Below are 27,412 nucleotides of genomic sequence, written 5' to 3' on the forward strand. Positions count from 1 at the left end.
GCAGTGACACGGAGCTCTACAAAACACGTCTACTCCATTACTGCACACTAGCGTCCCCCTCCTGCTTAATTTTTTTCTATTAGTTTTAGATTACTGAAATCTCTCTCCCCATGAGAAACACTAAAAGGCAACGTGCAAAATATACATGAAGCAATCCAGACTTCTCAAAAAAATGCTATGTAGTTGCATTTTATTCAAGCTGCAGTATATAACTTTAATAAAAAAATATGTTTTCTCCATATTTGTTAAAGCTGTCATCATGTCGTGACAGTTTGTTATGAGACAGATGATCTGTGAAAACAATCAATCTCCTCCACCTCCTTCCTGAACTACTGTTACTGGCTAAAGTAATGCACCGTTCTGACCAAAGCAACCAATCAGAACCAGTAGGACGCTCTTGGCACTGTCAATCAACCTCATTCACTCACTGCTAAATGTGCTAATGGTGGAGAAACAATTTATTGTTACAGGAAAATCGTTTATCTGCTATCACTTACTAGACTAGAGGTTCTCAACATGGGCGGTACCGCCCCCCCGGGGGGCGTTCAGAGGACGGCAGGGGGCGCTGGCGGACATTTTTACAAAAGGGGGGCGCTGGGATTCCTTTGGGGGATGTTTGGTCGAAAGTAAACTTTACACCTTATATGCACAACAATGCCAGTTTCGACTTTGAGCATCTTGGTAAAACTGTATTGTGTAACATTAAAACATGATTGGCTGCAACTGTATCGATGGCAGCTCTTCTTCTATTCAGTGTTTGTAGCTTATTGGCGCAGCTCCGTTCTCCTGCTAGTAGCTTCACCGGCGCATCAGTTCAGCGTTACACCGGCTGATGACGTTGCTGAGATTCACTTTGTCTGGTATTTTTGTACATATGTTGTGCCAACTTATATTAAAAAGTGGCTTTTTTCCGTTTGAAAGCTGCCCGCTTCCATGGAAGGACACCAGAAAATCGCTCTTATAAACATGTAATTACTAAAATCACAATACTCTGTCTTTGTATCCCTCTAAAAAATGAGCCCATTTAAATCAAGAAATCCCTCCATGGGTGATACTACGACAGAGAGCGTTCATTTTATAGCATTAACACGGTGCTGTAAGTGGTCTGGTATGAAACGGGTGTGATAGAACAACACAGCATTTTTAAATTTCAATAATCAGAATACCGAAATTGTTTCCGTTGTTTTAAAAGGTTTATGTCAGTCTGCCTTTTCCCCATCGATACGCTTCCCGAATGCTGTGCACCATAGGGGGTTAAAAAAACAACAAACAAACAAAAAAAAAAATGACGCGCACATTGCGCAAAACTCTGAAACAGGAGAAGCGGGACATACAACGGAGCGACGAACTAGATGTGAATTATGGCATAAAAACAGAGAATCTGACTCTGAACAGTGAAAAATCAACACATGATGTTTTAACTTGAATGTTCATTGCATTTTTCTTAGACACCTGTGAAAATAATTTCTATTCCCATGGCTTTTTTTGTTCTCTGGGAAATTATTTTTGATGATAAATACAGAAACAATCATATAAATCAAAACATCAACAATAGTGATAGTAATATTAATAATAAAATAACAATCAGTGCAAAGTAGCTTAAAAATTCTTTGGTGGGGGGCGGTGAGGGACGTGGATAAAGGCTAGGAGGGCGCTGGGCTGAAAAAGGTTGAGAAACACTGTACTAGACTAAGCATTTACAACAGGCTATGCTAGCTGCAGAATAGCACAGAGCAAGGGGGAGGAAGGATGAGCCACATGAGATTGTGATTGACAGCACTAAACCTCTCCTGCCACTGACTGGTTGTTTTTAGAGAGCACTGGGAGAAAGCAGAGGAAATAGATTTTTCACAGATTACCTCTCATACCATAATGACACAACATAATGACAGTTTTTACAAATATATGGAAAAATATATATTTAAAAAATGAAAAATTGCATACTGCAGCTTTAATTTCACTTAGGAGGGGGCAGGTCAGGAGGGACGTGGGTTAGAGTTGCTGCTGACTGACTCATCTGAGTGGTAAAAGGTACAGGGACAAGTTAAATATATGAATATGTTGGTAATTTAATTCCTTAATTCATTAAATACTAGTGAAATGGAGGAAAATCAGTAGTCTGTAGCTAAGCTAACTATGCTGAATGGTTGATAATCTCATACAGTCTACTAACCTCTCTTGGAGAAAAACTGAGCTATAAATTGACACTCTTGCCTTTTTCTCTCTCCATCTATCTCTCCATTTATTTATTTATTTTGAAAACCTGGTTTTATAACTTCTCTTAGCAGCATAGTAACTGCCACAATCGTTCGTGTCTTCTACTGACTGCTGCTAACAGCGTCATGATGAAGCGCTCCAAGCAGGAACGAACCATATCGTGCAGGGGTTGGGGGTTCAGGGCAAATATGGATATGTGTTTTTTGGTCTGGGAGTGGGAACATAACATTTTTACTGCTAAAAACAATCTTCAACAATACAATATGATTAATTTTGTAATTGACATGGCCCCAATTTTTTTTATTTCTATGAACAATAAATAAATAAATAAATTGTGGAGGCCCCCTGTTAGTCAGGGCCCCTAGAATTGTCATCACTTTTCCCCCCTATACCGCGCCCCTGCTTGTACCACATCCTCTCCAATAGAGCTTTAATATAAAAAATTAAATATATAAACTAGGGCTGCACAGTGGCGCAGTTGGTAGAGCTGTTGCCTTGCAGCAAGAAGGTTCTGGGTTCGATCCCCGGCCTGGGGTCTTTCTGCATGGAGTTTGCATGTTCTCCCTGTGCGTGCGTGGGTTTTCTCCGGGTACTCCGGTTTCCTCCCACAGTCCAAAAAACATGACTGTCAGGTTAATTGGCCTCTCCAAATCGTCCCTAGGTGTGAGTGTGTGTGTGCATGATTGTGTGTCCTGTGTGTCTCTGTGTTGCCCTGCGACAGACTGGCAACCTGTCCAGGGTGACCCCGCCTCTCGCCCGAAACATTGGCTGGAGATGGGCACCAGCACCCCTCTTGACCCCACTGAGGGAAAAAGGGTGCAAGAAAATGGGGGAAACCAATCTGTTCCACAGTTTAACCTGGAGGTATGCCTTCAAACAATACACGGGGCAAACCTGACCAACCTCTACCAGCCGCCTGTTAGACACTGAGAAGGGCAAATTAACGCACGAGCGTGAAATTCCAAGAGCGGCATGAAGGGGGCGCTCATATCAGAAACCGCCACTGATTGTACCCTACTGATGGTGTTGTACATCAGTTCGCCCCTATTGTACTTTCTTCTGCACAGCCTTGTGTGCAGAAGAATTAAGATGTTTGTATTTCATTATCTTAAGGCTCAAAATATTTTTACTCTATGGATCTATTTATGAGGGGGTTTTCTTTCTGAAATGAGTGACAAAAAATACTGAACTTTTAACAATATTAAAATGTTCTGATCTGTACTTGCAACACAGCAAGAAACGTGTACATCTACACCTTACCCACCGTAGCAGCATGGGTATCAAACACTGTCCTCATATTCATTTGAGTAACTGAATGAAAAGTAATGAGAACCATTTTGAGATCATTTACAGAAGATTACATTTTTAGAAGGACAAACAGGGGAGACAGTTAGACCAAGAAGCAATGAGTAAAACACTACACTATATGAAGAAGTTTAACAGCTGGCGAATAGATCAAAAACAGTTTACTATGGTTACAGACAGACATTGTCAAACCAGCTGAATACTCACTATCTTTAGCCCATAGTTTACCACCAGTAATGGATGTCACAGTTACCTTGATATCTTGTGGCGATGAGGGAAAACTCCTTGACCTCTGTAAACTCTACGATTTCCATGTTTTCACACAACTCTGTCACAACATCTACTGTCACCTAGATAAAGATAAAGATATAAAACGGCATATACACAGGTCCTTCTCAAAAAATTAGCATATTGTGATAAAGTTGATTATTTTCCATAATGTAATGATAAAAATTAAACTGTCACATATTTTAGATTTATTGCACACCAACAGAAATATTTCAGGTCTTTTATTGTTTTAATACTGATGATTTTGGCAAACAGCTCATGAAAACCCAAAATCCCTGTCTCAAAAAATTTGCATGTCATGAAAAGGTTCTCTGAACGAGCCGTTAGCTCGTTAACCTCATTATCTGAATCAACAAAGTAACTCTAAACACCTGCAAAAGATTCCTGAGGCTTTTAAAAACTCCCAGCCTGGTTCATTACTCAAAACCGTAATCATGGGTCAGACTGCTGACCTGACTGCTGTCCAGAAGGCCATCATTGACGCCCTCAATGATGGCCTGAAGCAAGAGGGTAAGACACAGAAAGAAATTTCTGAACGAATAGGCACCTCAGTGGGAAGGAAAAAGTGTGGCAGAAAACGCTGCACTGTGGAGAAGGACCAATTCCAAACCTTCGGGGACCTGCGGAAGCAGTGGACTGAGTCTGGAGTAGAAACATCCAGAGCCACCGTGTACAGGCGTGTGCAGGAAATGGGCTACAGGTGCTGCATTCCCCAGGTCAAAGGTCAAGCCACTTTTGAACCAGAAACAGCGGCAGAAGCTCCTGACCTGGGCTACAGAGAAGCAGCACTGGACTGTTGCTCAGTGGTCCAAAGTACTTTTTTCCAGATGAAAGCAAATTTTGCATGTCATTCGGAAATCAAGGTGCCAGAGTCTGGAGGAAGACTGTGGAGAAGGAAATGCCAAAAGGCCAGAAGTCCAGTGTCAAGTACCCACAGTCAGTGATGGTCTGGGGAGCTGCTGGTGTTGGTCCAGTGTTTTATCAAGGGCAGGGTCAATGCAGCAGCTATCAGGAGGTTTTGGAGCACTTCATGCTTCCATCTGCTGGAAAACGTTATGGAGATGAAGATTTCATTTTTCAGCACAACCTGGCACCTGCTCACAGTGCCAAAACCACTGGTATTACTGACCATGGTACTGTGCTCAATTGGCCTGCCAGCTCTCCTGACCTGAACCCCATAGAGAATCTGTGGGATATTGTGAAGAGAAAGTTGAGAGACCAAGACCCAAAACTCTGGTTGAGCTTAAGGCTATCGAAGCATCCTGGGCTCCATAACACCTCAGCAGAGCCACAGGCTGATGGCCTCCATGCTGCATTGAAGGCTGCAAAAGGATTCCTGACCAAGTATTGAGTGCATAACTGAACATAATTATTTGAAGATTGACTTTTTTGGTATTAAAACACATTTCTTTTATTGGTCGAATGAAATATGCTAATTTTTTGAGACAGGGATTTTGGATTTTTATGAGCTGTATGCCACAATCATCAGTATTAAAACGATAAAAGACCTGAAATATTTCAGTTGGTGTGCAATGAATCTAAAATATATGACAGTTTAATATTTATCATTACATTATGAAAAATAATGAACTTTATCACAATATGCTATTTTGTTTAGAAGGACCTATATATATATATATATATATATATATATATATATATATATATATATATATATATAAATGCAGCATTTTTTGTTTTAAAGACCAATCATACACTGAAGCTGCGAATCTTGACAGGAAATTCTACTCCTCCCGGCAACTGGATAGGAATGCGTTGAGAAGTTTTGCCAGTCTAAGAGACAAAATAAATAGAAGCTTCAAATGGTAAAACTGAGAAATCCAACAAAAAGAAGCATTTTTTTGTAGACAGATTTCTATTTGTCTAAATGTGTAACTTACTAGAACGGCCTCCATCTCAACGTGTGAGGGAACGTTTCGTCGACCACCAAAATTGATTGAACGCTGGAGGTTATCCAGACATACCAATGCCAGCTCTGATGTAAGTACAAGTAAAAAAGACATGTAAAGCACACAAAAAATTCAAAATACACTTAAGAAGTTACCTTTTGTCTTCTCTACCTTGGTATGGGTGTTCGTTGTCCTGACAGATCTCTTGCAGGTGCTGCATGACAAAGGGTTGGAGAATTGCAGAGCAAGGGAAGAAGCCAGTAATAAGGCTAAGCAGCCGCCAGCCAAAGGTACAGCTTGATCTGTAGAGGTGGCACCATGAATAAGTGTATGCAAAGAGGGTGATAGTATGAGAGCAGTGGGTTTCAATAATGTGCTTGAATTTTCCTTTCACCCTTTGTCAGATTACTTGTTTATTGTATTATGCATTTATTTTCATAATTTTGCTGTGGGTAGAGGCAGCAGTATGCCTTCTAAGGTAAGGTAAGGTAATTTTATTTATATAGCACATTTTCAGCAACAAGGCAATTCAAAGTGCTTTACATGAATGAGTTAAAAGGAAATACAAACAAAATAACAAACCAAGGAAAGAAAAAAGGAGAAAAGAAAACGAATCTAATGTTGTTCTAAAGTATGTAAACTAGGTGCTCCTGTTCAGGGTTGCTAAGTATCTGATTCCATTTCTAAATAGTGAAACTTTACAGTTTCTGATAAAATAAGCTAAAGAATGACTGATCCTCATTCCTTTTCTGGGTTAAAGTGAGTACTCCACAATTCTAACTTGGTTCTAAATCCTTTTCTGGGTTAAAAGTAATATAAACTAAGCAGTGACTGTTATTGTTAAGTATTTCTGGATTCCAAGTTCGTAGTTATTCTAATTCTAATTCTGATTCCATTTCTGGGCTGTATAATATTGATCTAAATAGTGCATATGCCACAATTTCTGATATTACTAATAAACTAATATAATCCTTTCCTGGGTTAAATAGGGAGTACTGTACCGTTTCTAAAACAAAAGAGAGGAATGGACACAGTAGGGCAGGTGGCAACATTCAGACAAAAAAATGGGCAAAACAAAGACACGAGTGAAAGCGGTGACGTCAAAGGGCCACAAAGAAACTGAGCGCCCTGGCAGAGTCCGATAAGATGTTGTTTATCTAGGAATGTCTTTATGAGTGTTCAGCTTCGCAACTCCATGGATACAGGAGGGGTGAGGAGGGAAGAGCGTTGTGTTTACATATCTTCAAGGAGATTAGAAATATGCAGCCCTTCCAAGGCAACATGGGGAAAGCCAATTCAGAAACGGAATGTCTTAGGTCGGGAAGATTATAAATTTCAATCTTCTCTAAAGTCTCTCCAATACATCTCAGTTCCCAATCATCCAAATTAGTTTGGTCGTTCCACTGATCCGAAACTAGCAATTTCTCCAAGATCGATTCCATCCGGTTAGTGAGTTTGAGTCCTCTTCTCTGTCCACACCAACAGTCTGAGTGTTCGCTAGTTCAGCCAAGTCCATCACAAATTTGTCAATAAGCCAGGAATCCACAAGCTCCAAACAGAAGAAATCCTGTTATCATGAATAAATCCAGGGTGAATCCCGCTGGGTGTGCCCCCGCAGGACAAGAAGGCTCTCCTGTGCCCAGACTTATCGTCGAAAATTTGATCAATTGCATTGGGAGATCGGTTGACCAGATCCATAATTTGTAGATTTGGATGATGTGCAAAGAAAGGCTCCAAAAATATAGAAAAAGACAGGACAAAAACAGAGCAAGCAGGGCAGACAAGGGCAGGGAGGGAGCAGAGGAAAAAAGCGTCCACCTTCATCGAGAGCAAGAGAGAAGATCTCTCTTGTGGGCTCTGAGCATGCCATACAAGTGCCTGAATGTAATGGACCTTACCACAGGGCCCGCATTTCATTGGCTAATGCCCATCTCACGTCACAGCATAGCTACCACGTGCTTGACCGTCTCACAAACACAAGCTGCAGTAGTAAACACATGCTAATATACATTGTGGACTAGCAGACCGGCAGAAAGTTTTTGCGTCAGGACTGGAAAAAGAATGGTTCTCCACTGTCAATGGGGTGTCTGTACAGGTGATGTCAGGTATCCTGATCGTATTTGTGGAACTAAAACAAAAATTTGTGAAGCCTGTCTGTTACACAGTCTTACATTAGCTGAACAGAACAATATGCAATGTGTACCGTATCTGACATATATTAAAGATTTTATTTGACCTGAAAAGGCTTTTTACTAAACTGTAATCGTGTTAGCCATGCCAGCACCGAGTACAGTGTATACTCAAACATTTGCCAACCACAGAAATCACTGATTTCAAAAATAACCCTCAAAACCATGAATGCCCGACTTACCCAGCCTTGCAAGAACAATAGGCATCAGTGATCTTGTCCACAGCTATATTTATGCTGAGGGTGTGAGGATCTGCTGTTTTCCTCATCGACCGGTAGCATTTAGCTGTGACGCGCACAATGTTGGAGGCATAGCGTGGCTCAAACACCTTGATGTCATCCAAAAAAGATGACATGAACTTGTTGGTTCCATTGTTGTGGCTGATATTTTGTGAAAATCCGGCAGAAATGCTACACTAATTGACTCAGAAATACTCTGCAGAGAGTCAGTCGAAATGAAAGACGCCATGTTTACATAGAAACTAAGCTCCGCGAGGCTTTGTTTGTGAGACATGCAGTCACGTGGGATTTTCAAGGGCGTTTCAGGGCGGAGCTTGGTAAGGTCCATTGGATGTGGAGCTGGGTGCAGGTATATAAAGCCCACCCCCTCATCTGGTTGACATGACGCTCTGAACTGGAGTGGAGAGAGACTGCAGCCTTTTTCTGGAGATTGGAAATTCAAAGTTGGAGAAGGACGCTGCAACTCGGAAAGTTGTGGAACTGAACTGAACTTTGGTAATAAATGCCACTTAAATTAGAACATGACAACGTTGGATTTAGAAAGAAGTGACTGTAATAGTATGGATTGTAGTGACGAGGAAGGAAGGAGTGGGCAGAATGAAGATAAAGAGTGGGAATTGGTGGGAAAGGGTGGAAAGAAGCAGCGAGCTGCTGAAAGAAAGAGGAAAAAAGGAAATGAGGAAAGCACTGAACACACCGATAATGACGGAATTGAGGAAGGAACAGAAGCACCAAAAAGACAAAAATTTTTTGTCTTTGGCTAATAAGATTTGATGAAGGAGAAGGAGTCAAAAAGATTGATCCACTTAAGATAACAAAAACACTTAAAACATATGTTGGGGAAATTAAACATGCTAAAATAATGAGAGACGGAAATCTTTTGATTGGATGTAATTCGGAGGGGCAAGGTGAAAAGGTGAAAAAGCTTGGATGGGTGTGTAAAGTCAAAGTCAAAGCAGTTGTTAAAGTGGGTGAAAAAATAAATAATTAAAGCAAAGGAATTATCACAGGAGTATCGTTGAGTGTTGGAAGGACTTAGTTGAGAATTTGAAAGAAAGAAACAAGGAAATAAAAGGAGCACGAAGAATGACAAAGGGTACAGAGAAGGTTGAAACAGAAACTGTGTTGTTGGAATTTGAAACAAAAGAAATGCCAAGGGAGGTTTTCTTTGGCGTGATAAGATTTAGTGTCAGGGAATACGTGCCCAAACCAGTGAGGTGCTTCAACTGTCAGGAATTTGGCCATATTGCAAAAATTTATAAAGGAAAAAGGATATGTGCCCGATGTTCTGGAGACCATGAATATGGTAAATGTGGAGTTGGAGTTAAACCAAACTGCTGTAGTTGTGGAGGAGAGCATAGTGTTGCTTTTTGGGGATGCGAAGTAATGAAACAACAAACAATTATACAGAAAACGAAAGTTAAGCAGAAAGTAACATATGCAGAAGCGTGTAAAAACTGAAACTTGGCTGAGGCCTTGTTTGGATTTCAAAATAGATGGATATATTGCAGTTAGATATGATAGAGAAGAAGGAAACGGGGGATGGTGTCTTTCTCTGATTAAGGAAGGTATTCCGTATAAAAGTATTGGAAGGAAAGGAGATTTGCAGTATGTTGCAACTGAAATATGGGTAGAATAAAAGATAATGTTGATTTTAAATTTTTACAATCCTTGTAAAAAGCTTGAGTTAAGCAAACTTGAAGAGATAGATACTGTATGAAAGGAAATGTTATTTGGTGTGGAGATTTTAATGCACATCATTCATTATCATTATGGGTTAGTGGAAAAGTAGATTATAATGGGAACATTTAAGAAGAATTTCTAGATAGTAATAATCTGGTTTGCTTGAATAATGGTAAAGACAAGAATTGATATAAATTCAGGTAAGGAATCTGTATTAGATTTGACATTTTGTTTCTAGCTGTTTAGCTCCACTATGTGATTGGCAAATTAAAAATAAGTCGTTTGGTAGTGATCACTACATTATAATCAGCAAAATAAGGATGGGCCAGGTGCATAGACCTGAAATGATAGGAGGAAAGTGGATATTTGAGAAAGCAAATTGGGAGGAAATTTATAACTTATGTGATAGAAAAATTTTAAATGTTCAAAATGATCAGAGTATTGAAAGTATGAACAGAGAGATTAGTCAGGGTATTTAACTGCTGCTGAGGAGTCTATTCCAAAAATATTAGGGAAAAATAGGAGAAAGTTAGTTCCATGGTGGAATGATGTGTAGAAAAGCAGTTAGAGAAAGAAATAAAGCACTTAAATTGGTTAAGAGGTCTCATAATTTTCAACATTTCATTGAATATAAAAAGTCACAAGCAAAAGTCAGGAGAACAATAAGAAGCACAAAAAGAGAATTTTGGAGAAGTTTCTGAGACACAATTGGCAAAACTAGGGAATGTTTGGGGGATGATCAAAAAAATGGGAGGAGATGGAAGGGAATGGAGATATTCTATACTAAATAAAAATGATATAGTAGCTGTAACTGACAAGGAAAAGGCTGATATGTTAGTGAGAGCATTTGTAGAGATTCATAGTGGGAAAAATTTTATCAGTTAATGAAATAGAGGGAAGGGAGAGAACTAAAAAGGAAAATGATGGAATCTTAAGAAGAAAGGAGAATAATAATGATCTGATGAATTATCCTTTCTCTATTGGAGAGCTGAAAAGAGCTTTGGATAGAACTAGGAATAGTGCTCCAGGTAAAGATGAAGTGTGTTATATTATGTTAAGACATGTAAGTGAGTAAGTTTTAAATAAATTATTAATTTTATACAATAAGATTTGGAAGGAGGGGAGATTAACGACATTTTTAAAGAATTATCTATCAGTTTTTGTAAGTCACTTTTTACTGATGATGGAGCATTATGGAAAAGGGGGAGAAATGTGGAATATCTTACTGTTAAACTTCAGGAAGGTATAGATAAAGTGGGTAAGTGGAGGGTAAAGTGGGGCTTTAAATTTTCCATTGAAAAGACAAAAATAATGTTTTTCACAAATAAAAAATTAGGGGTTGATAAAAAGTTGTATTTGTATGGGAAAGAGTTAGAAAGGGCTAATTGGTTTCGGTTTTTGGGTGTAGTTTTTGATAAGAAAGTAACTTGGAGAAATCACATAGAACATGTTATGGAGAAAAGTAAAAAGGTTCTAAACATTATGAGGTGTTTAGCAAGATTGACATGGGTGCAAGTTTTGATTCCCTTAAAAATATATATGTGTCACTAATTAGATAAAGAATAGATTATGGGAGTGTGGTGTATGGTTCAGCAGCCAAAACTAGGTTAAAAAAGTTAGATGTCATGCAAGCCAGAGCAATGAGAATTTGTTTAGGGGCAGTTAAATCAACGTCAATATGTGCTTTACAAGTAGAGTCAAGAGAAATGCCATTATGCATTAGAAGACAGCAGCTAATGGTCAATTATTGGATAAGTTTAAAAGGACATAATGCAGAACACCCGGTTAAGAAAGTAGTAGAAAAGTGTTGGGAAAGAGGAAAGAAACAAATTGATAGCTTTGGGTGGGTTGGGGATGATTGTGCGAAAATTTTTAATGTATATTATAAGGAATTTAGTCCAACTGTATTGTGGCCTTTGAGACCTACATGGACTTGGAAATATATTAATGTAGACAGAACACTAACACATGTTAAGAAAAGAAACAACATTAGATATTTGCCAAGAATTTTATAATCAAATGCAGAATAAATATAAACACTACTTGCAAATTTATACTGATGGGTCAAAAGACCCCAAGAGTGACGCAACCACTACCTATCATCACTACGGTGAAGCAGCCGTAGTGATTCCTGAATTAAAGATTAGTATTTCAAAAAGAACATCTGATTATTTGAGTGTATTTGCAGTAGAATTATGTGCTATTTTAGTAGCTTTAGAATGGGTGAAGGAAACTAATATGAATAAAATACTAGTTTGTAGTGACTCTCTATCTGCATTGATGAGTATCGGAAAGGGACGTACAAAAAATCATCAAAATATTTTATATGAGATTATGGCAGTTCATCATAGGATATGTGAACAAAATAAAAATGTTATATTATTCTGGACTCCTGCTCATGTAGGTGTTACAGGAAATGAAAGAGCGGACAGGCTGGCTAAGGAGACGATTAAAAAAGATGATATTGATATGCAAATAAAGTTATGTAAATCTGAAGGCAAAAGTATAATTTGGAAAGAAAGCAAGAAAATATGGGAAGCTAGGTGGGTAAATGAAATAAATGGAAGACATTTATTTAGGATACAAAATACAGTCGATGTAGCAAGGATCAGAGGAATAAACAGGAGGGAGGAGATGATTATAAATAGAATAAGAACCAGGCATAGTTTCCTAAATGGAACTCTTTTTAAGATGGGGAAACACCTTACTGGTTTATGTAGATGGTGTGGTGATGTAGAAACTGTGGAACATGTTTTGATTAAATGTAGAAAATATGCAAGCCAAAGAAGATTATTAAAAACGGAATTAGGTGTTAGTAGGAAATTGAAATTTGAGAAGGTGATCGATCAGCTGAATAGTATTGAGGGGAAAAAGAAGATTTTTCGTTTTTTTAAAAACACTGGGATCTTTGAGGTGTAGATGGTAGGAGTCAATAGAGGGCAGTAGTGCAACGTAAATGGATGTAAGCTGCCGTTAAAATCTAAAGAAGAAAGAAGACGAATGGTTCATTATGTCAATGTAATCACAGACATAATATAAGAGTAGACCCCGCATTAGCTGCTCCGGCGTGTTATGATCGATTAGATGCGCTGATACGTCATTATGCCTGCTAAACACATAACGCTGAGTGGAGCGGTAGATGGCCGCCCTAAATCTCGTCAGCGACTTTAGTCGAGAGCGGTCCATGAGGCGTCTCTATGTATGGAATGGTTGACATGACGTTTTTCTTCCTGTTCAGCCTTCTGCATTTGCTGGCACTGCTAGGTAAAACGGGATTCATATTTCCTCATCAAACCTATTATTTGTGGTAATTTATTTCCATTTTCTGTATAACAGCTGGTGTAATAATGCACGCTTGAATGGCGCTCTAAACGGCGGTCGATACACCTTGTGGTAAGGAGCTTGCCAGGCAAGGCACCTTTTTTCCAGCCATCTCCACTTCAATATGTGGGCAAGAAGCCCAATTAATTTAGGTGTATCTGTTGAACATAAACCAGTAGTTGAGCCGGAAACGGCCAGTTCTTGGTGTTGGTAGTCGACTTTCCGGGTGGTGGTCCTCTTTGTCTGGTTCGGTGCACGATTTTCTTTTACTTTTGCTGTCTTGTTTGCTGCATTCCTTTAGTTTAGGTCAATACCCAGATCTGCACTGTCTCAGAGCTGTCCATTTTAATGTGTGAGTGGTTTTAAATGAGTGTTTTTCATATTGACTAAAATAAACATTTGTATAATAAAATGATTGAATTGGGTAAAATTGTCTCAAGCCTAATCTGTAGTGGGTCTGTGTGCCTTTAAGGTAACTTTTCAAGTGGAGTTATTGCGATCAATTTTATATTAAAATAGTGGTCTTAAATTCAAGTTGCCCATTTTCAATCACACTGGTCCTGCCACATAGAGTTCACATATCGTCTGAACACACCTAATAAGGCTCAGGGCAAATACAGATGTGTGTTTTTGGTCTGGGAGTGGGAACATAAATTTTTTACTGCTAAAAACAATCTTCGACAATACAATATGATTAATTTTGTAATTGACAGGGCTTCAATTTTTTTTTTATTTCTATCAACAATAAATAAATAACTAAATTGTGGAGGACCCCCTGTTGGTCAGGGCCCCTAGAATTGTCATCACTTTTCCCCCCTATACCGCGCCCCTGCTTGTACCACATCCTCTCCAATAGAGCTTTAATATAAAACATTAAATATATAAGACATTAGACTACTATGCTGAGATAGTTTAAATTACAGTAGACTCAGACTGCAAAACGCACAGATTAAAATCCAAGCAATTACGCGTTTGTTACTCCCCACCTTTCACTCGCACACGGCGCTCTGAGACATGCGCAGTGGTTTCCTCTCAGCAGCAGAAGATGTCTGTCAAATCGTCAGTAATAGAATAGCGCTGCATAAATCATAAGACATCCGATGTTCCACAGCTAACTCAGCAGCACTTCATTTTCACAGACGGTGGGGACAATGTCTAACTTTTTTCGTCACTTAAAAAAGAAGCTCAAAGAAAGGTAAGCTCCGTTGACGTGATGTTAGCAAAGCTGGCTGTACAGAGACACATAAGCATTTGTGATGGAAAAAAGTCACTCACTGCGCTGAATTATTGTGCGGAGGTGTTGACTGACTTGTCGCATATATGGGACAACGCTGTGTCCAAAAGTCTGCAATATAGTGACGTGACATTCAGGAACAGTCCGATTTTTCTGAACGGCTCTTTACTTAGAAGATAGGACTTGAATGTCACTGAGAGCCGTTGTTCTATCAGATTACCATACGATGTCAGAATAGCACACATGCAGTGAGTACCATGCCTGCATGCGCATTAAGAAGTCTGACCGTCAGAGGAGTTGTCAGTTCACCATACGCAACAAGTTATGACAAAGTCATTAAATTGTTTTCAATGATAACTATATAGATATACATGTGTTGTCGTGGTTTCAACGTGTACTTAAAGCAGTGGTTTGTTCATAGTTGGGAGTTATTTACCGTCAGGGCATTGCCTCAATTGCTATATTTAATGGTACAGACAGTGGTGGTTTCTGACATGAGCAATATGGGCGCCCAGGGCGTTATGTTTTTAGGGATGGCACGAGACCGCCGTGGATTGTAGCACAGAGATGGAAGCAAAGCAGAACAAAGTTTGTTCTGCTTTTAATATTGGTTAGCTTTATTAAGTATTTAATATCTAGGTGTTTTTATGGGAATATGGATCTTTCAGATCAATTTGAGTAGCAATTTTGATCATATTTCTCATTTTGTTGTATCAGTTAGCTATTTTGGTCTTGACTGGTCTTGGTCTTGACTCGGTCTCGACTTCCCTCGATCTTGGTCTTGACTTGGTCTCGGACCCTAAAAGTCTTGGTCTTGTCTCGGTCTCAATACACTCTGGTCTTGATCTTGGTCTCGGGTTAGGTGGTCTTGACCACAACACTGCCTGCCACCACCATCTTCAATAACTCTTTGAAGAATCTAAATTAATGATTTGCAACATTAAATTTTCCTCTGGAATTAATAAAGTATTTTTGTATTTGAATTGACTTAAATTATTTTTTTCCTACAAGATAGGTTTTTACTTCCTCATTGCAGTTGACCCCACAAGCTTTTTACCCTGAGTGCTGTCACTGTGGGGTTGCACTGACCCCATATGCGTTTCTGAGGTTTTTTTGTGCTGATGGAACTTCCCCATCGTTTCCCCTTGTCTGACCAGGACATCTGCCGTGCTCTTGAGTGTTGAGCTTGGACTGTGGGAGGGTTCACAATATTTAATCTCAAATGAATGTGAAATACTCACCTGGTGGGGTTGTTGGTTGTTTGTTTGATGACCTGGCAGTAGATTTCATCTCTAAGAATTTCCTTTTCCTTCCCTAACTAAACAAACAACGGAAAATGATTTTAAAGTAATACCAAAGTAACACTTGTCAATGTCAAACTTTGAAAATATTCCCTGACCAGCAGGATATGAGTTAGGCAATTTGCTTGTGTAGTGTTCTTCTGTGTTGTGATATCCCCCATAAACTGCATCAGAGCTGTAAATAAAGATAGCCACATGGCCTTCTTTAGGATCCAAAACGGTAATGTATCTTTCAATAAAATAGGATTGGTAAACTCACTTATGAAGCACTCAACAGCCAAATCATTGATTTCAGAATCATTGTAGAGAATTAGTGACTCCTGGATGGGGACCTTAATAAAAAATAAAATACAGTTAGATCTTAATTTTAAAACTTTAAAACATACCTCATTACTTTCCACTCAACCATGAAAGAAACATTTATAAATACTTTTCAGAATCTTTTGTAATGAAATCTGTTGACTTCTGTGGTTTGACAGCACCTGGTTCAACCAAATAAATAATGCACATTGAATTGAATGATTTTTTTCAAAGACATACAGAATTCTTACTGATTTAGGGGCATAAGATTACATTTATCTTGATCTGCAATGGTATAGAGTTCAAATTATTTGATACAAAGTTAGAAAAATTGTTTCTACAAGTTTAAATGCTTTCTGGTACTCCTCAATATCGTTATTCATATTTCTCAGAATAACCAGAGAAATATGAAGATGATCCCTCTGACTCTATTCAGCTCTGCTAGCACTTATCCTCACCTTCAGAGGATACGTTTTGTCACCCCATCATGGTACAGCTATTATGCCTTGTTTTTATTGATATGTATGGGTCAAAATAGCAGTTTGGATGCTATTTTGTTGGTTTCCATAACACTCGACAGTCAAAGCGTTGATTTTAGAATTATTGTAGATTCTGAAACCTACACTAGTATCAGAACCATTGCACTGATTCTGAAATCATTGTATATGGTCAGCCTATACATCTGACCATACAGCACCATTCAATATGGTTCGTTTGTAGGACAGAAAAATGTCACAGCTTGTGATACGTTTGCCACCAGGCTAGTATGATGCCACATTTGGGTTTTACTCTTCCTGGCCAATGAGAGTCCAATGTGCTTTGGGAACATGCTCCCGAATATGGTAGACCATAAAATAATGCTCCAAACCACACCGGTCATGTCTCGCAGAGGAAACAAGGCATCAGCTTAGAATATTTGTCAGCCGTCTGTGACATCTGCCGTGCTCAGGAAGAGCACGGCAACAATGTTAGTAAATTGTCTATCAGGACTGCTTTATTTGTTGCTTTTGCTGCCTTCCTTAGTGCTTGATTCTGCCCTATTTCTGTCAAGCTGAATAGGGCAAGCAGAACTTATTACCAAGTTCTGCTTGCTATTTGGAAAATACTTTGAAATATGGATTAAGCATGATGTAGCTCAACCATCTCACTATTTATGGTATCTGTCCCATTCTATTTGTCATTCTGGCTGACAAATAGCCAGAATGACTGGCTATTTGTCAGTGAAAAGCACATCAGAAAAGATGTGCTTTTCTGATGTACAGAAAAGCACATCAGAGGAAGAGGCAAATGAAGAATTGTCCCGGTTGGACTAAAGCGCAATTAGGTCTGGTTGTGTTGTGATTAATCTTAAATGTCAGTTTTCATATAAGAGAGGGTGCAGTAACTGGATATTTTTCATCTATAATGGAATAAAAATAGTGAATATGAAGGAGAGTATGATACAGAATATAGCTTGTATAAAAAGGTGCATATTTACAACAAATGTGATATATTTGGTGAAGAACCTCTTGAATTAGTTGGCTGAAATGAGCTGCAATGCTGAAGTTAATGCCATTTAAAAAGATACTTAAGAGAAAGTGGCTAAAAATTATGTTCCTGATAATTGAATGTAAAGTTTTAAACACAACAGAAGACATGGGACATCAATCAGAATGTTCATAGGGTCTTACCACTGTGTGCTGAACTGCTTCTGAAAAATTTCTTCCAGTGACTGGCACTCCTGTTGTCTCCGTTCTTTCAGCACCAATTAATGCAACATATTAGCCTTGCTCTGTTAAACACACATAATAACATGAACAGGATTTATGTGAAAATTTTACTTACCTAAAATACTTGGTAGCAAAGTCAGCCATAGCAGAAAAGAGCTCTAGGTCATGGTTGGATCCTTTTTGTGAGCTTTGGGCAAGTGTGTGTTGTAAGCCCTCTACTGAAGATGGATTCATGGCCTCCCGATTAGACAGCACAGAACGATTGTTGGGTATGTGTCTGCTGGTGGGGACTGGTGAAGGGCCATTGAATGAACTGGCTGGCTTAGCATTCCTCATGCTTTTTCTCCTGTCATCTCTTCGATCTAGATGGAGCCAGTGATAATCTGGGGCTGCACATGGCTGGGTGAGGTCCAGTGGAAAAAGACCAGAACGACCACCAGTGCTCCCAAACTCCCAACCTAGTGCAACATTCACAGTAGGTTAACATTAAAATAGTAGAATATTAACGGCATGGGTGGGATATGCTCGTAGAAATAATTAATACTTAGCATATCTAATGTTAAATACAATAAATATACAATTATGACTAAAAATGAACTAATGATCTCACCAGTCTGAAGGCCTTCCATTTTCTGCAGTTTGATGATATCCCCCTTACTGAAGCTCAGAAGCGTCTTGTCATCCGTTACAAAACTCTTTAGAGCAACCATGTGGCCCGAGTCCTTAAGAAAAAGGAAAAAGATATGTATAAAGATGGTTAAAATCTAAAATGGGATAAGATGCAAGGGAGATTTAGCCAAGACAAACTAACACTTTTAAAGGAAATATGAGATTTTAAAAAAATTACAAAAACCAAAAAAAATCACCTTGATGAGTTCCTTGAGGAAAACTTCGATCATGGCAGTGATCTGAGGAGCCCTGGTTGACTGCAGCACTACGTTTTCCATTTTAAGGTCCAGTTTTACTTTGTCTGTTCCCTCAAGGTTAACAGACAACACCTCTGCAAAACTATATTCATATAAAATATTATTCTGGGCCAGAAACAGTGATGGCAGTGAGTGGCATTGAATGTTAAGTTTTAATTAGAGTTAAAATTCAAACAAATAAGGGCAATAGCAGATAAGATGATTATTTGTCACATTTTTAAGCTAGTTAATTAGTATGTTCATGTCAGAACTTTGATCTGGAAGTGATGACTTGCCAGGTCCAACCCTGTTTTAGTTTAAGTTGGAAAACCATAGGATTTTCAGAAGTTATTTCTATATTTAAAAGGAGATTGTCAGATAAAGACTATTATTGGCTAATATAGATACCTGTAACTTTTAAGCAGTTTGAGATGTTTAGGATTGATGCCTGATGCTTTCACCACCTTCAATAGACGAATCCCTCGATGAGAGACACCCAAAACCTGAGCATCTCCATTGTGTGGCTGCATGTAAAAAAAATATATATATTTTTTAGTGGTTACTATACAGTATGTCATATGTAAAGGACAATGAGGGCTTATTTTATTAATAACTACACAAGTTATTAATAAAATAACTTTGGTTATTTTTGGGGAACAACTGGTCTGCCTCAAGAGTGTATTGAGTGATTGTAAAGTCTGATTGTCAAATGTTGTTGGAAGAGTTTGCACAGATACGACATGTGCAAAAGACAAAACTGTTGCTTTTACCCAAAATGGCTGACTACCTCTTGGGTTTGGACCAAGGCTCCAATAGACATTTCTGCAGGTCTTGACAAGTCACACATCTGTACAGAGTTTGATGATTGTTGGCCAATGCATGGATTGGGGCTACTTTTTTAGATTTTATTTTAGAATTCTAAGGAGTGCGGTGGAAGAATTAGACCACAGTCATCAAATATTGGACAGCATTCTTGCCGGGAGGGGGGGAGGTGGATTAAGATTGATCATATCAAATGAAGTGCAGATCAGCTGAAATCTGTGGAATTTAGAGCCAAACGTAATGTAAACGTGATGTCTGAATTTGCACTCCAGCGAAAAGATTTTGTGCTTTAAAGTGAGGCCAATATGTTATCTGTTTTCTGAATCAAGAAGACGGATAAAACAGAAAATGTTGTTTAGGTCAGATATGGACCTTTCGAAGTAAAGCATTACATTTCTGTTTGTCAGGGAGTGTCGCTTAGGTGATGTCATGATTTGACTATTGAGTATTATAGAGGACTGGATGTGGAGGTTTGGTGTCTCAGTGACTTTTTGTGTTTCATAGCAAAATATCAAACTTTGGCTGGGGTCTGGCCACACCTCTTGAACATACTCAAATACTCACAATTTTGATAACTTTTAATCCCCTGTTCTTTATGAGCAAACTGACAAGGTTTCAAACTGATCAATCAAAATCTGCTGGAGGAGTTGGATTAAATGTGACGGCTATAAATCGCCATAATGAAGTGAAAATTGGAATTTCAATCCAAGATGGCTGGGTTCCTGTTTGTTGAAGAGTATGGGTGCAAGAGAGTTTTCTTTAGGTCTTTGGGAGTTGTACAAGTGTACCAAATTTTATTGCTGTACAATAAAGTAAAGTCAATGTGGAGGGTCTTTTGAAAGTTGTCATGGAGAGCTGTTGAGACATTTCTGTTTCAACTTTTGCAAACCCTTGCTTGCTTTTTCTTTCTGGTTCCTGTTTTTGTTCTGCTCTGGCTGTCTGCGTTCTGCGACTTTTGTAAGTTTTCAGTTTTATCATCAAAGGAAATTCTCCATGTTCCCAGCTCTTCGCTGCATTTTTGAAAACCAATGTTATCAAAAAATGAGGTCTACTGACATTTTTTAACTATTGTTAAAATATTTTCTAAGCTGAAATGTAAAAGCAATGAAAAGAGATGCAATATGGTGTTAAAACTATGTCTTTACTAAACTCAGTTGGAGTGGTATGGTACCGTGCAATTTATCCACGCTCACTGCTTTTTGCTCAGCAAGAGGGAGCAAGAAAGTTCCCTCCTGCTGAGAGAACTCAGCAGGAGCTGAATGTAGCTTCCAAAGGTAAAAAGCTACATTATCTAGCTTCCCTACATAGATAATGTTTGATCATTTGACGTTATAATGCACATAAGACCATCTTAGGGAACATAAAGTATCTGACTGGACTGTGTGTCATGGAAACTAATCTGTCTGCATGATCGTATTGTATTAGTATGAGTTAGATTTGCTGTATATTTCTATTATTGGAAAATGTATTCAATCTGTTTTCCTTTTAATGTGCATTGATATTAAATTAGTCAAGATGTGCAATATAAAAAAACAAACCTGAATAACAAAAATGGACAAACAAATGTACCATATTCCTTTTTCTTGAAGCTTACCGTCACAGAGTAGAGTCGACTAAAGTAGTTCTTCCAGTTATCTCGAGCTGCAATAACAATTCTCTTCTTCATGTTGTCATCCTGAATGGTGCTTATGTTTGTTCCCACATTGAAATTTGCTATGAAGGCACAATGACATTGGGAAATTTAAGTTAAGCTTTGTTATATTAGAGGATAAAAAAGTATGAAGCTTGCAAAAACCTCAGAACTGCTGCTAACTGTGGAGAAGAGGGTGGAAGCATTATATATTATATAACAATAATAACATTTTAAGAAATCGTGTAAATTACAACAGTCTTAAATAGAAGGCAACCAGACAGTTTTCCATAAAGAGCTTATGAGGAACTTGAGTTCATTTGGTGTTAGAGGACACTATTAAGAAGGTTCTATGATAGTATGGTGGCTAATGATTTCATCAATGAGCATAATATATTGATGTTTTATTTCTGACAGAAACATGGCTGAATGACAATAATGAAGCAATCGTACTAATTGAATCAGCGCCTCCTACGTACAATTTTTTAAGAGAAAATAGAAAACACAAAAAAGGCGGAGGCGTGGCTTCAATATTTAAGAATACCATAAACTGTAGTAAAATCTCTTTTGGTAATTTTATGTCTTTTGAATATCTTGGAATCGAGGTAAAAGGCCACAAACAAACTTTGACACTAACTCTATACAAAACTCCAACATATGTGGAAAATTTCTTTACGGACTTGAAAGAACTTCTATCTCTCATATGCATTGATTACGATTGTTTGATAATTGCCGGTGATTTCAACATTCATGTTGACAACCCCCAAGACCGAGGGACTAAAAAGCTCTTTAATATATTAGAGCAGTGGTCCCCAACCCCCGGTTGGTCCGCAGACCAAGTGGTACTGGGTGCAAGAAATAATTAAATATTTTTATGTATTTTTATGTATTTTTATGTATTATTTGAGTCTGGAGGATGTTTTATTTTGAAAATCCTTTAACCTGATTCTCTCAGTTACTTGCGCGCCAACATTGAGCCCACAAGCAGAAATTTCTATTGTCATAGAAATTATCTAGATCAGTGGTCCCCAAGCCCCGGTCCGTGGACCAATTGGTACCGGGCCACGCAAGAAATAATTAAATATTTCCGTTTTATGTATTGGGTATGGAGGATCTTTTATTTTGAAAAACCTTTAACCGGATTCTCTCGGATACTTGGCTGAGGCCATAAGCAGCAAAATAAGTAAGAAACAGATCAGATGTCTTTGGAAAGTTTCTTTGCAAAGGGGAAAAGGCCCAGAGAAGAGACAGCAGAATGAATTTATCCCAGACCGGTAGGTGAGTCCCACATTACAAGCCGCTCTGCGTAACATGCGGCTACCGGCTGCTAATGAGGCAATGAAGCTTCAAGCTGCTTCACCACGTCGAGACCAAGCAGGCTGTGGATATCAGCAACACTTCAGGTGTCATTGTCTCCATCACTCTCAGATGGAACCGTCTCGTTGTAGAGAAACAAGCTCAGGGCTCCGTTAGTCATTATCGTGAGTTAAAATTTTCACGAAAGTAAAATGTTCGTTTTAGTGGCGCATCTGTATCTTATTTTGAAGGGATATGTAAACGTTACCATTGCGACCAGAGTCAGAGAGCGTTTGGGCAGTGGTCGAGAGGAGAGGAGTGGAGCTTGTGAGTATTAAGTCCGGTTTAGACGGCAAGATTTAAGGATTGTCGGCCGATTCTCCAAACCTCTGTGACCACAGAGCTGATAAAAATACAACAGGTTCGATCGGTTCGTGTGTCCAAGGCAGGAGCAACACAAACCGATTCTAGTCACGAACATCGCGATTCCACAAAACTCCCAACATAGCATACGGGAATTTAGAATAACCAAACACGGATGACGATGTAGAAGCAATAGTGATAGCTTGTGGAGTCATTTTAAGAGATAAAAGACGTAACAAAAAGAAAAGGCGATGGATAAAAGACGACGGGAGCAGCCGCTCTATTTGCTGCACTATGATTTGGAGGTGAATATGTTTTTTCATAGTTAACATTTTTAACTGAATAAACATAATAATGACCTTTACATATAATAATAAACATTTCCACATATCATCTACGATATCCACCGGACTCTCAGTTGCGCGATATGTCAGCTGTTTGGGATTCCCCTCCGTTCTTACGTCACCGCACTTTCTGATTGGCTCCCTGTCACATTCAACAGGTTGTATTCTTGTTCCCAGTCAGGAAAAACCCCACAGGCTGCAATAAAAGGGCCAAGACAACCCAAATTGGGTATATTCAGGATTTAGAGGGAACACCAACATGCAGAAGCCTTATCTGACGGTCCACCCCGTCAGATAAGGCTTCTGGGTTGGGTTAGGGTTATCATGAATCTTTTGTGAGTTTTTATCATAAGGGGCTGGAGTCATCATCTTTTCTGTTTGTTTTAATTTATGACAAGCACTTTGCTTTGACCGTGCTACTCTGATTTGATTAAAAAGCACATTGTCTTAAATAACAAAAAATGAATAAAGAAAGTTGTTCAATTGTCACTGTAGTGTCACTTCAGTATTTCACTATAGGGTTAATTTTGAGTGAATGTCCCCCAGATTATGAGTTGAGGAATATTGAAAAATGTCAGTGTATTTCCAGCATTATATGAGTTGAATATATTGATATATATTGAAAATTTTAAGTGAAATATTCCCTAATCATAAGTTGAGAAATATCAATATTTATAAGACAATGTTGAGATAATTTAAGGCAACTTCACCTGTAATTTTTATTTTATGTAAACTTAAAACATTTAAAAACATCACTAAAATATTTTTTTGTTATCTGTTACACAATATTTTTTAAGTTCTGTGAACTTGTTAGGGTTTACAGTGTACAGGGTCCTGACAGCCCGTATCAAAGGGCCCGATACCCCATACTCCCGGAGGACCCCGCACAGGGCCTCCCGAGGGACACTGTCAAATGCCTTCTCCAAGTCCACAAAACACATGTAGACTGGTTGGGCGAACTCCACACACCCTCCAGGACAATGCTGAGGATGTAGAGCTGGTCCAGTGTTCCACGACCAGGACGAAAACCACACTGCTCTTCCTGAATCCGAGGTTCGACTATCCGACGGACCCTCCTCTCCAGGACCCCTGAATAGACCTTACCAGGGAGGCTTAAGAGTGTGACCCCCATGTAATTGGAGCACACCCTCCGGTCCCCCTTTTCAAACAGGGGAACCGTGTAACAGTCATTATGCTGTTTGGTTCCTAGAGATGAGTAGGTATCGCCTCAAGGGGGCGCCTATTTCCTTTGTTGTTGCACTATTGTACAGAAGAAGAACTAGTCTTCCATTTTGTTGTAGAAGAGAACATAGGTGATGATGAGGTGCAGAGCGGTAAACTAACGTTACTTTTCTCATGTATGGAAATATAATGCTTAGTACCGTGGAGATCTGGCTGTATGTGGACGAAGTTAAATAAATTGAAAGCGTGGAATACTTCAAAAGTGCGTCCTGCTGTTTTGGGTTAGAGTGGCTAACCGCCACTGCTAACTCATTCTCCAACCTCTCGCCGCACCGTCACAATTGGCGCCCGAACATATTTTGGACCTTTCCCTCCTGGATACCGATTCAGCTTCGGACTAGAGGTGATTATTTTCAAGTTATTTGTGGATGTCTGTTCCGCGAGGTGGATACAGTTTCTGAGCGGAGTACGTCGTGATCAGTGTGCTGGAGCCATTTATTGCCTGCACCTCGCTGGACGTCGCGATGAGCTGTCCCGGTCGGATTTAATTCCTGAAAGTCTGCAGAAGAGGAAGATTTAAATGACAAGACCACCGCATATTAACTAAATTAACTTACGATTGCTGAAAGGCTTGGCGAGTTTTGTGGATTATTTTTCAGTGGAGCTCTGTCATACGGACTATTTTGTGGATTTTGACTTCTTGAACTGCGGAAGGACACGGACAGACTGTGCTGCACAAATACCGCAGCTGTGGCAGCGGAGAGCAACACCTCTGTGAGCTCGTTTGATAATCTGTTAAAGAAGATTTCATATTTTATATTTGGACATTTGCTGGCCTATGAGCCCTACTGCTGATAAAAATAAAAGCAAAACAAACTGAACATTAAAGAAAACAAACGTTTTTGTTCATAATCCTGAGGTTTTCTGCTGTGAATGTTGCATTTATTTTGGACACTACCATAAAGGTTAAACAAAACAAAATGGCATTTGAACCAGATTTTTCTGTTTTTGACTCTGACATGGACGATGACCTTGAGGACGGTTCCCCTCAGACTGATGCCATCCATGACCTCCCTCCAGGTGATGTGTTTTGTGATGTGCCACATGACATTCACCACTCACAGATGCCTCCTGGGGTCGATGAGACCAACGCTGATGAGACCGAGTTTGACCAAGCTTCAGATTGTGCTGGACGGTACAATCTGAGAGCCCGGCATCATCCCAGGATAACGACTGGGTTGTCAGACCATAAATGGACAAATATCTATCATACTGACAGGCTTAACAATATGTAAGGTTATATTTGTTCAGGTTAAATGTGTTATGTTGAAATTTTTGTAGTTACAAAACAAAATCGAAAAAGAATTTTGATGATTCGGGATGACAGTAATATTGTTTTCACCCATAGTTGCATAGGAAGAATTTCGTTTGTCCCTTAACTGTTCGTTAGAGGGGTTGTGTTCATAAAACAAAGAAGAGTTCCACACTGTATGGTTGCATTTTGGAACCTGCCACCGAGGAACTTCTTAATCATTTCGGCGACCTCGCCCCAGAGATTGGAGAGCCCGACCCAGAGACCCCAGGCTCAGCTTCCTCAATAGAAGACATGTTGGTGGGATTGAGGAGGTCTTCAATCCCACCAACATGCCAACAGGACCGCAACGTCCCGAGTCGAGTTCAGCAGCACACCATCCCCACTATAAACAACGTTGGTTCTGTACTACTTCCCCATCTTAGGTGCCTAATGGTGCACCAGAATTGCCTCGAAGCCGTACGGAAGTCTTTTTCCATGGCCTCTCCAAACTCCTCTCACGCTCGGGATTTGCCTCAGTAACCACTCGAGCCGCATGCCGCTCTTCGCCTGCCAGTACCCATCAGCTACTTCTGGAGTTCCACAGGCCAAAAAGGCCAGATAGGACTCCTACTTCACCCCGACAGCATCCTTCACCAAAGGTGTCCACCAACGGGTTCGAGGGTTGCCGCCACGACAGGCACCGACAACCTTGTAGCCACAGCTCCAATAAGCTGCCTCGACACGGTCCACTGAGACTCAATGTCCTGCACCTCCCCCGGAAGATGGGAGTTAAAGCTGCGTCTCACAGGAGACTCTGTCAGACGTTCCCAGCAGACCCTCACAACACATTTGGGCCTGCCAGGTCTGACCGGCGTTCTCTACTGTCCACTGACCACCACCGGAGCCAACTCCGGTGGTGGTCAGTGGACAGCTCCGCACCTCTCTTCACCTGAGTGTCCAAGACATATGGCCGCAGACCCAATGAAACAATGACAGAGCCTATCATTGCAGATAATATATTGCAGTAAAATATTGATATCTAAAGACTCGATGCAAAATTTTGAAGGAACTCTGGAGTTTAAACCTATACTAGTTCTAGAAAATGGTTCTTGACTAATTGGCAGATAATGGGAACATAAAACACTATGGGCTTGATCTACAAATATTCCAAATAATGAACAGTAAATTTCATGAGAAAAAAAAAAGAAAGAATGCGCAGTAAGTGGGCGTGTTGCAGGTGTTCTACAAAGATTATTGACTATACAAGTGCAAGTGCCACTGGTTGTCATCATGGAGAGTGTTGGACAGCAGAGCGGCCAAAAAAGAAAAATGAAGTAAAAAGTCATTATGCTGGCGAAGAAATAAAAAAAAAACATTGAATTTAAATTAGCATACAACATGATAAACAGTAAAAACATTTAAAGATCAATCAAAATAACGCTATACACAGCTGTTTTTAACTCCCCTGGTCCCCTGAGTTGCTCTCCAACTCTGTTAGCCCAATCTTACCTCCAATCCTTATGTGATAATCTGGAAATAAGGCATATTACTTATTTGTAAATATAGATTCAAAAACACCATCCGCAATGTGGTTCTGGTATAATAAATTGCTTGCTGGTGATGAGTCATTACATTTGCATATCCTCCTCCCAGTATTTTGCACTTTCTGATGACCAGCAAATTTTTTGCATATTCTGTTTGTTTTTTGTGCATGGAATCAAGTTTGTGCCTGTTTTTATAAGCGCAAATCTTTAGAAGGTAAGGCCATATGTGGCTTCCTGACATAGTCCAAAGAATTCTCACCAAGAAGGTCTTTCATTTTCCTTCTTTCTTCACTATCAATTCTCACACAGCTGTCAGAGTAGGTGTCTCTCATGATC

At 39.4% G+C, this 27,412-nt stretch overlaps 1 protein-coding gene across 1 annotated transcript in view; it reads right to left on the reverse strand.

The window, feature by feature from the left end:
* myo15b (myosin XVB) overlaps window positions 1-27,412 on the reverse strand; it is a 192,967-nt gene that overhangs the window by 19,642 nt on the left and 145,913 nt on the right. The window contains exons 46-59 of the mRNA XM_081600474.1: window positions 27,336-27,411; window positions 21,018-21,136; window positions 19,010-19,125; window positions 18,563-18,704; window positions 18,307-18,418; window positions 17,812-18,154; window positions 17,658-17,721; window positions 15,947-16,019; window positions 15,786-15,862; window positions 15,628-15,704; window positions 5,892-6,022; window positions 5,712-5,806; window positions 5,527-5,604; window positions 3,776-3,872 (exon numbers count right to left, since the gene is read on the reverse strand). Of these exons, the coding sequence (XP_081456600.1) occupies window positions 3,776-3,872; window positions 5,527-5,604; window positions 5,712-5,806; window positions 5,892-6,022; window positions 15,628-15,704; window positions 15,786-15,862; window positions 15,947-16,019; window positions 17,658-17,721; window positions 17,812-18,154; window positions 18,307-18,418; window positions 18,563-18,704; window positions 19,010-19,125; window positions 21,018-21,136; window positions 27,336-27,411 (1,600 nt within the window). The remainder of the gene's footprint in view (window positions 1-3,775; window positions 3,873-5,526; window positions 5,605-5,711; window positions 5,807-5,891; window positions 6,023-15,627; window positions 15,705-15,785; window positions 15,863-15,946; window positions 16,020-17,657; window positions 17,722-17,811; window positions 18,155-18,306; window positions 18,419-18,562; window positions 18,705-19,009; window positions 19,126-21,017; window positions 21,137-27,335; window position 27,412) is intronic.

Source organism: Poecilia reticulata, chromosome 19, assembly GCF_904066995.2.
Source record: "Poecilia reticulata chromosome 19, P_reticulata-male-v2, whole genome shotgun sequence".
NCBI classification, from domain to species: domain Eukaryota; kingdom Metazoa; phylum Chordata; class Actinopteri; order Cyprinodontiformes; family Poeciliidae; genus Poecilia; species Poecilia reticulata.